We start from the raw sequence: 11799 nt of genomic DNA on the forward strand, positions 1-11799 counted from the left end.
AAAATATTTTTTCTACATTTCTGAGGTTGTTTTTTTTTCATTGCTTAGAATTGAAATATTTGCTTTGAAAAGGAAACTTTTAGAACAGAAATGCGTAAACAGTGTCTTACAGCAAAAAGTGTCAATGCTAAAAAAATAAAATAAATCTTAATTATGCACCTCATCCTTCTCATCTAAAATCCAAGATAGGTTGTCTTGTTCTTTACATAGTTTCATAGCTTGTTATGATCCAAAGTCTCCACTATAAAAGTGTAGACCATAAAATTGCTTTATAAGGTCAAAAAAATATTTGTGCCCTAACATGTCATAACAACTGTTTCTGTACATACCAAATGGGCAAGTTGCATTTTAGTCCTGCTAACAATATGGCCTTGATGCTTTCCATAAGCAATACTTGACCATGGTAACTAGAATGGATCATTATCAAATGAAAGAGCATGTAATAAAGAAAATAAAAAAATAAAATAAGAAAACATAAGAGCATGCTGCTGTCATTGTACAAGTGCTCCAGATAAGAAACAGCCCACAGTCATGGCTTGGTATAACTACCTAACATGTAAGGGAATATTTGCACTGCAAACGTTTATTCTGGAGCAGTCTATGAAAAGACTTTCCACTGAGATCCACAGATAAGCTTCAGAAACTAACCTTTCACTAGACTTAGAGTTACACCAAGGCAGCAGCCTTGGTTTTGTTTGAATCAAAAACAGGTGAGCATAAGTTATATGGCTGACACACAAACAGAGCTACAGCAGTGATATAATGCACAGCTACCACGGAAATCGCAATGCTATGATCAGACAGGTTACAAACACCAAAATCTGATCTAGACAAACATCTGCTTCTTGTTACCAATAGCTCACACCCCAGCAGTCTGCAAATAACTGTATAGGTTTCCTTCATTAAGTTGAGTTGTGAGATGTTATAGATAGGAATCTCTGCCACTGCATCATGCTACTCTGTTTTTCTTTTGTTTGTTTGTTTGTTTGTTTGTTTTCTGGATTACTTAAATATGATCTACCATGAAAAGAGAATACTTTCATGATACTTTCATAATATTTTACATAATACTTTCCATAACACTTTACAATTTTAAACTAGATTTCCTTGTATAACAAAAATGAAATAATTGTTTTTGTTTGTTTGTTTGTTTGTTTGTTTGTTACAATGCAGGATTTTTTTTGTTATTGTTAGTATTGAAAACCATTGGAAACAACAAAGGCAACGTCTGATATTCAATGCTCAATATACAAGTATGTATAATTAAAATAAGCCAAGCTGCACAAAGCAAAAAGAAAAAGCCCAACTTAAAAAGCCAAGTGCTTATCAAAGAGAATAAGGGTTTCAGATTGCTTGTCTCATAAAAAAAAATAATCTATTTAAAAAAAAAGAAAAAGAAAAAGAATTAAGCAACTATTTTAATAATGTAATGTCACTTCTGACATGGGTAAAAATGACAACACAAAACATTAAATCTCTAGTTTCGTGTGACCTATCACTGCAGTAAATGGATGCCTAAGTGATCCACAGCTCTAATGAACTGTAAACAACAGCAGAGAGTAAGTTTTTAGTAGCTAATAACATTTTAAATTATAAAATTAAATAAAAATGCAAGGAGAAACATCTAATACTGATGTGCACATATTCTGTCACAAATGATTTTCTTAGATAAGTAAAACTATGGAACCATTAACCAGTTTTCATTGGTTCAAGAAATTAAGAGAAAATATATGTATTTAAGCAATTCAGTCATACCTTGTTTATCAAAGAAATCACTAGTCATAACACCTAGACAGAAATATTTAAAAATATTTAACTTGTTTGTGAAATTAAAAAAGAAAACTCAGCTATTGTATATTTGGGCCTACTTAAGATTATGCACCTGTATAAAGTTAGGTAATTGTATTACAGCTATAGCTTCTTCACTTCAAAACTGAGAAGTATGCAGACTGGGAATGTATGCAGACACTGGGAATCCCTTGACAAAACTGAGATCACACAATGTCTCTCTGTTTTGGTCTAATTCTTTAATATCTTGGTCTAAATTTCTCCAAGAAAGATGTAGAAATTATCAACAAAAAACAAAATGTAAACTGTACAAGCAATACTAACAGTGGGAGAAAAGCTGGTCTGATAAGCATTCCAAGTATTATTTCTACTCTGTGATATTTCTACAACAAAGGAATATATAAATATATAAAAATATATAAATATGTAAAGAGATAAACACCTGGAGGGATACAGAATTTAAATGTTTATGCTTAGAAATATGTCACAAAGCCTACAGTGAAAACAATCACTCCAAAGTTTACGAGATCAGAGTTACAGTTAAGTAATGTTGAAATCTTTAGTCAAAATCTTTCAATAGAATTGCAGATGTTCATTCTGCTCTTCACATCTCAAAAGCCAATCATAGACTGATATAATTGTCAAAAACAGAATAATACTTTTAAATATCTTGAGATTACCATGTGCTGTCATGTTCTAGTATTTGTCCTTCTTTAAATTGTTTGAAAGCAAGATATTTTTAATTTCTTCGCTAGAATATATATGTGCTAGCTACTTTAAAACAATCAAGAGAACGCTGAATAAAGCAGATGGCATTGTAGCTATTAAGAAAGTTAAGAAGCTACTAATATAAACTTTTATTCCACTAGCAATTTTAAGGCTATAGACCTCTCTATCAACTTTACTAAACTATAGCATCATGGCAATTTTTCTAGTATTAACAGCTATGTACTGTCAGCCTGTGCCCTATAAACAGTTCATGCTTAATAAATTCCTCATAAGTTTTGTTTCCCTGAAGAAGAGCTCTAAAGAATATTTCTATGAGACATAAGTATTTTAATGCAAGAACTCAGTACAAGATTGTTTTAATTCCTATGCAGATCAATTACAATGAAAAAAAAAAAATTATCTTGAAAATCATAATGAAGCATGAAAAATTAGCTTTATAAAATTGTAATTTAATAAATGAAGATTTTTCTTTTTTTTTTTCTTTCTTCCCAAATCTGACTGCAATCCAGAAAAAAAAAAAAAAAAAAAAAAAAAAGGCCTAGTCTGTTGAGGGCAATCAGAGAAATGTGAGTGATTAACATATCCGTATTCTGTCTGCCCTCACACTTCAAAGCAAGGACAAAACCCACCCCCTTAGCTGGCTTTCATATCAATATACTAACAGAGGCTATTTTTGCAATTGAACTGTGGAGTCCTAAAGGCATCTTTTTAACTTCACCTACCTACAAAACACAGATAAACATTTGTACTGATAAACAGCAATGCCATTAAGTTACTTGTCTCTGTGTACTTTCCTAATGTGAGAAGAGATAGACCTCCAATGGCATTACTGGTATCTGAGTTCTTGTAACTTACAAAATAAAATACCCTTTTATTTTAATTCATGCTCAGTGGGTATATCTTTTCTTCTAATAGCAGAATGTGTCAAGTAAGTGAAGTTCATAGCAGAAAAAAATCTAGGTCAAGACAGTACAAACAAACAAACCAAAAAAAAAACGCATTTAGCTCATGATCTTTGTGCTGAAAATAATTGCAGGCTGGAAGAAAATGTGAAGGAAGATTTACATGTTTCATCCTCCTTCTTTCTCATTTGCACAGGGCTAGAGACATGACAGTAGCTAGACTGACCTTTAGTCTCGGACGTTATGACTGTTCTTATGTTCTAGATTTTTCTTAGTACAAATCAAAAGGTGAATAAAAGGCTTGGATCAGGAATGGCCAGACCTTCAGCTCTGGCTGCCAACACAACCAAGTCAGCTACATGAAGCTGGAATAGTAATTTCCTACTTCAACAATCTACAGACTTCAGGACTCTCAAGGGCATCACAAATTACAGAAGCAGATGTAGTAAGGGGCCCTGGAAATCATCTAGTCCAACCAGCTCAGAGATGGGCTGAAGTCAAATCATAACTTTAAGTAAAACATACTGCAACTTATTTTTGCATAGCTGCAGTATCAGATGCAAGCAACTATTTTACAATTAACACGAGGCAATATTTGAAAATGAGTATGAATTGGTAGATACAATGGGCATTTTATGTGAAAATAAAATATACAACATTGGACATGAAAGTTTGGTCTCAAGACTATGCTGCATTTTGCTTCTTTCAACTGTCAAAACACTTGTCTGGTGGCCTTGTGACTGCTGGCTGGCCTGGTGTAGCTCATGCTAGTGGACACTAGTTATGGCTTGTGGGCAAGCCTGTGTACCTGCTGCCTACAACACCAAGCCCATTTAAACTGCAGCTAGGAACAAAGGAGAAAGGAACTGAAAAGGAAATGTACACACACACACAGACCCCAATGCAAGGAGACACACACGTTGAACATGGCAGTCCTCTCAGAGAAAAGGGATAGACAGTAAGAAGATTTTGTATAAGTCCTTTAACATATTGTTAAAGAGCTTTTCTCTAGCAACTAGATCATTTGGACTATTAGACTTCTAAAGCATTATTTGGAGTAACAACAAAAACTTCATTCCATATGTATATACACAGACACAGGTGAGGTGTGTTTCTCTTTTCCCTCTCATTAGATTTTGAGTTAATGAAGTGGATGATACTAATGAATTAAAATATCTCTTTAGAAAGAATCTGATTACAAGCAAAATAATCCAAAAAAATCATTTTGGTAGATTACCCTATTATTCAAGTAAAACACGGATCCATAAACTTATGTGATCAAATTTCTATTGGAAATTTCTTTAAGCATTTATGAAGGTTGAAGCACTTGTGAACGTTGTACTTACTAAACTTCTCAGTGCAAAAAGTAAGCACCCTTTGAATATGTTGTATGTTATGTTTTCAGTTTTCAGACGTTAAGGCATAATACTATTAGTAGATCTGTTAATCTATGAACACCAGGGCTAATTTTATGAAAAATATTAAATGGCTTGGAAAAAAGTTAGTAAAGTCAGCAGTTATTCTTTTTCACACTCCCAGCACATCCCAGGATGGTATCTCTTGAGAAGCAATTAGCTTTGTCAGGACAACAGAATTCAAATGCACAAAGATGTTGCTTCTTCTATATTAAGAAACATAATTAATAAAGAAATTATAGGAAGTTGTCACAGAATACCCAATTATTGTAATAATAAACTGTTTCTCCCAAAGCTCAGGGGAAAGTATTCACAACATTAAGGTGGCAGAAGAAATTACTGTTCAGTTCCTTAAAGGAAAAAGGAAGCCAAATGGCACTGTTGTTACTGACTGGCTTTAATGGATTGTTGAGCACAGATACAACAATAATACAAAATTTATTTATACTGTGCAAAAAAATATGTCAGATTGAAACCAGTTAGAGCTAAAGCTTTATATTTTATTTGGCATTCAGCAACACATTAATGGTAATGACTAGGATGATGACAAAATGTCTTGCACAATGTGACACTACCAAGCTTTTCATTGTAATTATAAAATATCAAGCGTTTCTTGGCAAGGAATAGTGTCTTACCTCAGCAAACTTCCTGTAAGGTTTCTAATATGTTTGCAATATGCTTATGTAAAGCAAGACTATTTGGAAGCTTAAATGTGATGAGATTCTTTTTATCTGCCCAGATATTTCTTGTGTACTGATTACTGTGAAACCCAGATGTCAAATACAAAATGTGTCTGAAAGTGTTGCCAAGTCATTAAAATCACAATAAGTAAAGCTATTAAAATTCCAAGAAAACTGATAAGAAATTTCTTAACAATAAAAGGTAAACAATGGAAGCAATCTTCAAAAAACCTAACTAGCAGTCATTTCACAAGTTAACAGCAGAATCCAAAATTGTTTGTAATTCTAAATTGACAGTTTCTTGATACCAATAACTCCACACAATTTTAACTATGAAACTATCACAGAAATTACTTGCTTTCAAGATTATATAGAAATAAAAGCAATTCAGATTCTTGCTGTTTTGAAAGCTACATCACTTCTGACAGACAATAATAATAATAATAATAATAATAATAATAATAATAATAATAATAATAATAAAGGTTTATTTATTTACACAGGTTTCAGGACAAAAAGTCACAACTAACTCAAATGACAGTGAGTAAAGAACAAAGGTTTTCAACAGCCTAGCTTTAACTTTTAGCATGCTTTCTAAGACACTGTATGTCTCTTTTTTCCTCTGTACAGTAAGAAAAGCTCATCATCTTTCCTGAAGTACCAAGGCCCACAGTGTTTAGTCCTAATCTGCAAATTGTTTTTGAAGTTCATAGTGTTTTTTTTTTTCCTATGTTTCTCTTTGCAATTCAGAAATGGTTAAATCCTCCAATCCAGAGTTTATGAGGTGTTGCTGTGTCTCCAGCTTATTGAATATTCCACTTGGGACATTCTTGATATGACACCATTTCTGTTAAATATTTCATCAAATGTAGCTATTTCAGCAATTTTTATTAAAACAAACAAACAAACAAACAACTACAACAAAAAACCACCACATTCACAATGCTTAGTTAAATTGATCATGGATTTCAAACACAAACATTATCTCTGGTGGTTGGTGAGGCATACAAGGAATCAAAGCTTTATTACACATACCAAATAACGTATTATACATATCAATAACAAAACTAGTTAGTATTCTGGAAAACTCTGCATGACACATAAAAATGTAAGATCCTGTAAATGGCAGAATGTAAAATGGCAGAAGTTAGTTTCCAAATTTTAATGTCAATTGTGCTATACAAACAGCTATTAGTACTTTTATTAGATATGTGCACACACACACAGACACAAATGAATTAGAAGACTGAAAAGACTTTCCTTAAGACAAGGCAATTTAAGATTTTGCAAAAAGACCTGAAGTGATAGCTAGTAAGGACATTGTAATTCGATGTTAATCATCCACTGCCATAGCAGAAGCTTTACTGCAAAATATCAAAGATTAAGTGAAGACTTTTTCCATTAGGAAAGCTGTTCCATTAGGAAAGCATATCTACTTCATAAGTAGATATGGATGCGAACTCTTGACTGTAAGACAAATAGGGAACATGCTGATAACCTCTTTTGGCATAAAATGGCACTTTCTTCAAAACCAGAACTTGGGAACTGAATGGCTGTACTGAATTTCTCCAACATTTATATTAATAATAATAATAATAATAAAAGTTTAAAATTGAATAGTTCAAATAGTTCAAATGTTTATAAATTTGAATAATTTAAAATACAAAATATTCTTAAAGAAATTGATCAAAAAAATTGCATGACTGGCACTTGCTCAGATTAGAATATTTTTTACCAGGCCTTCCTGTACTTTCAGGTTCAAAGCTAATATGGAGAGGCATATCCCCACCCAATGACAAAGATAAGCCCTTACAGTTTCACATTGACTTCAATAGCTGCTGCCTACGAGACTAAACTTAATACCACTTCCACTCTTCATTGAGGGTTAACTATACATTTTACTTCTACAACTTTCCCTTGCTACATTGCTTCTTTCCAAAGTATGTCACACGGATATTATTTGAATATTCCTCAACAATACACACCAGTGACAATGACAACTTAATTAAGAATTCATGTATTATTTTTCAAAGCCTAGCCAGAATTATACAATGTTGATTTAAAACAAAACAAAACAAAAAAAATACACACACACACAAAGGAAACACCTACAAAGGAACAGTTCCACTGGGTTCACAAATACTTATATGATAAATATATTCAAAAGTACAAGAGATTATTCACACAAATAAAACTTTTTGTTATAAAATATTTTCTTCTACTAATGTCACTGTGACTACCATCAGGGAATCAATTAATTATGTAGTTTAAAAAGTTAAAATATTTATGTCAAATTTCTCTCTTATCTCTGGTAGGGTCTCAAAACATAAACTATACTGATAATACCATGAATATTTATACATTGCTCAGCAGAGAAAATTAATGCAAATTAAATAACTTATAATGTTGGTAATATTTGTCTGGGATCCACCTTTTTTCCAAATCATTCTTATGTTGCAACAGCTATATCAGTATGAACTCTGGGAAATATTACAATGGTGCTGTTACATGTCAGTGCTAGTTTGGCATCTGGAACCAGATTATTTACTTGCAAGAAGCTACAGATATAGCCATTTAGAAATAGCCTTTCATAAACAGAAGTGACAGACGTGAAGAAGTTATTCTACCTTTTTCTTGCAGTAAACTAGACAAGTCTGGTTAGGTCATCCTTTAAGATTACAATTAGCACAAAGTGCTAATTTCTTTCTTTCTTACTCAATGTAAGAAAGAAAGTAGACATTCAAAATATCTATGTGTATATATAAAACATAATAAATAGGTGGATATTTAAAATAGAGAGGTGTTAAAACAGAATCAAAAGACCATGGAAACTAGCTTTTATGAAACTCAGGGCAATGGTACAGTACTTCCCTTCAAAATTATATATCAAATTTTTCACAAGCTCTACATTTTAATCACTTTCAGGAACACTTAACTTTCTTATGCATTAAAGTATTGTTGATCATTTAAAACAAAGCACATATACTTGGAAGCTGATAGACACTGAATATAGCCTAAATTTCTGTTAGACATCAGTAAAATGACATTCCAGACAGGATTCACTTGTAGCAACCACCATGTTAAAAAAAGTCACTTACTTGCTTACTGTCTCCCTGGCTAGAGAACAAAGGAGTATGCTGAACCATGCAATCCTTCTGCCTGTAGAAACAGAGAAAAAAGATACAAAGTACATTTGTTCTAAAAGTTCACTTGAGTTTTAGAATTGTTTGAGGAGGAGAAGTAGTTTATGAGAATTCTCCAAATTTTCTTGTTCTGATTAAGGGCTCTTCGGGCAAGAGGCAACATATTTCTTCTGCATACCCCCTAGACTTTTAGCACATCTCCAAATATCACATTTGCAAGCTGACTCCAAATGCTAAAAATGGGTCCAGAGAAGCCATTTTCTGTGCCCAGAAACCCAGGGTAAGGAATATGAATACCCACCTAGAATTCACTTGGGGTTTGCAGCAGAATGGATGCTACAAAAACTCATGAACTTCATTTCTTTTATTTTTGAAGGACTCAAAATCCTGAGAATAAGTATCAGCTAAAAATAAATAGTTAAAAATAAATAATTTTCTGATTGGAATAAATATTCCAATGAAGCCAGTTGTAATTATTGATCTTCACTCATCCTTTCTCCTTCAAATATAGGTTTCCTGACGTGCATATTAATCATTCCATATTAAACTTGTAAGTTACTAGCAGGCAGGGGTAGGATGCTGTTGTATTCATAGACATTTCATAGTCTATGAACACTGTTCCTTATAAGCACAAATCTGAGCCTACAATTTTAATTCTACATCTCATTTGATAAGGAGAATTTGCATTCCTCAAACAAGGACATCAGTGCCAAATTATGTAACACTGGTTGTTAGGTATGCCAGCTACACTAGGTATAACAGGTGGTTTCATAGGAGGCTGCTTCAAATTTTTAGATAAAACAACTTCAAAGAATACCCTTTTCCAAGGAACAAAAAGTTGACTGCACAGAAGGAAACACACCATGTGCTGTGTTAACTGTTGCACTTATACCAAGAGACACCAAAACAACAGTAATTTTTAGCTGCGTTAGAAAATACCAAATGGTGCTGTAATGGAGATTGTAATTTTTCTCTCCAGGTTGCTAGATAATAATGAACATGAACTAATGGTATCAATTCATCCATAAGTCTATACTACATTTTTTCCACTAACACTTTTTGCAACAAACTACAGGGATATAGAATTATCTGGTATTTGCAAATAGCCATAATGACAACCTCTTACCTGTACAATTATCTCTCATCCTGAGCACCTTATTCTCTAGAGAACTGAGTTGCCTACTATACTTTATAGAACTTTATGCAATAAAAAGATTTGAGTATTGTAGATGGGTGCATCTTTCCTATCTGCAGTGCAGAGGTTCAGTATGGACTGGCACATCTGTATGTTGTTTTTGCTGAAAAGAGAAACAACTTCCTTTGCAACTACTTTGATAAAATATTGCAACCTCCAGCAGCAATGCATTCAAGAAATTTTAATACAAGTGCACAAAGTATACTAAATGGGTTAGTATTTAAATCTATTTGCTTACTTCTATTAGCAGTACTCTATTCTTGGCAGAAAAAAACAGTATAAACATTCTGGAACCATCAATCATGAAACATACCAGCAGTGCTAATGAGGGTTAGGTGGTTACTGTCACTAACATTTTAACTCTGCTATTTAAAGGTCCTCTCAGAGTAGACAGTAAACAGGAAGGTTACTAAAAGGGCAATGCCACTAACCTTTTGTACTCTTGTCTTGTGTCAGTGCTTCTACCACACTTAACCTGGCAGCAGGCATCACTACGGAGAGTTAGGTTAAGGAAAAAGGGTAACACAGACAGATGGATACATAATCACAAGAATATTACAATAATTACAACTGTTCCAATAGCTCATATTGGTAAGAGAAAGAGCTTTGTGCTGTGATGATTCCTTTCCTTTCCTTTCCTTTCCTTTCCTTTCCTTTCCTTTCCTTTCCTTTCCTTTCCTTTCCTTTCCTTTCCTTTCCTTTCCTTTCCTTTCCTTTCCTTTCCTTTCCTTTCCTTTCCTTTCCTTTCCTTTCCTTTCCTTTCCTTTCCTTTCCTTTCCTTTCCTTTCCTTTCCTTTCCTTTCCTTTCCTTTCCTTTCCTTTCCTTTCCTTTCCTTTCCTCCCCTCCCCTCCCCTCCCCTCCCCTCCCCTCCCCTTCCCTTCCCTTTTCTTTTTCTTTTTTATAAAGGCCTGTTAAGTAGACAAACAACCCTCTAAGAAAAAAAAAAAAAAAGTAGATAGTTAATTTCTGTCAAAATGTTGGATCCATGTTTTGCAAAACATTACATAATATAGAGGAAGGTATTGTATTAAGTCTTTCTAGAAAACACACAATATAAGTGAAGACTTAATACAGGAAATATATCATGAAATACAAAGTAAGTGAAGGGGAAACCACAATTTAATCTAAACAGTGAAACAATCAGCAGAAGTTGGGAGAATTATTCTGGTCTTGGAAATCTTTAGTAGCGCTAAAGTCAGGAAGAAAAGACATACAGTTCAATCAACAGCTGCCCTACCTACAGACCATCTACCTTAATCTCCACTGCAGACCAATTGTTGAACACTTCAGGTAGACACTTTGTTCAGCCATACATTCTACATTTGCTATATAACATCAGGAAAAACAATTAAAGTGTTCCCCAGAAAATTCAGAAATATGTCAAAACTTCACAAATTCTGAGTAACAAGACAGACTTCCAAAATTGTTAATGAGAATGAACATAAGGGATAAAAACTAACACTCAAGAAACAATTCAAATTATTTGAGCAGCTTTTATAAAAACTTTTAATGTTCAATACCACACTGCCAAATTCCAAATATTTTGTCTCATGTTTGAGTCATTAACAACATAAATATCAGTATTTATCATATAAATTAATAAATAGACAGTCTGACAGGTGGAAGACTGCATCCCTGAAACTGCGGAAAGGATTCAAACTTGCAATGTTCCATAGGACAGACAGTCAATTGGGTTTCTGTTGTCACTATATACTTTTTATCTTCTTTCTCTCTGTGTATTTCAAAGGTCCATACGGAAGGTAAACATGGAAATTTTTAAGAAAACAACAAAAATTAATGAGATTGACAAATCTGGTTTGGAGGAGGGAGGCGTTTGTAATTTTAAAACCATGTAGAATGCATAACACTTGGGGAGGACGAATAAGAAATTGTGTACATGGTCATATCAGATATATAAAATGGTTCTGAAACACTAAACAAAGAAA

At 33.2% G+C, this 11799-nt stretch overlaps 1 protein-coding gene across 4 annotated transcripts in view; it reads right to left on the bottom strand.

Moving 5' to 3' along the window:
* Positions 1 to 10528, bottom strand: part of LOC311444168 (uncharacterized protein) — a 384485-nt gene extending 373957 nt beyond the window's left edge. For 3 of the 4 annotated variants that reach the window (XR_014697676.1, XR_014697677.1, XM_084535132.1), the window contains exons 1-2: positions 10284 to 10528; positions 8613 to 8673 (exon numbers count right to left, since the gene is read on the bottom strand). Coding sequence is in view for 1 of the 4 variants with exons in the window: in XM_084535132.1 (XP_084391258.1) it covers positions 8613 to 8673; positions 10284 to 10341 (119 nt within the window). In the remaining 3 variants the exon portion in view is untranslated. Of the gene's footprint in view, positions 1 to 5660; positions 6362 to 8612; positions 8674 to 10283 lie in introns of those variants that run through there. The other variant, XR_014697678.1, reaches the window with a different exon arrangement.
* Between the last annotated feature and the right edge of the window lie 1271 nt (positions 10529 to 11799).

The sequence above is a fragment of the Aythya ferina genome (assembly GCF_964211825.1).
Source record: "Aythya ferina genome assembly, chromosome: 13".
Taxonomy (NCBI): Eukaryota; Metazoa; Chordata; class Aves; order Anseriformes; family Anatidae; genus Aythya; species Aythya ferina.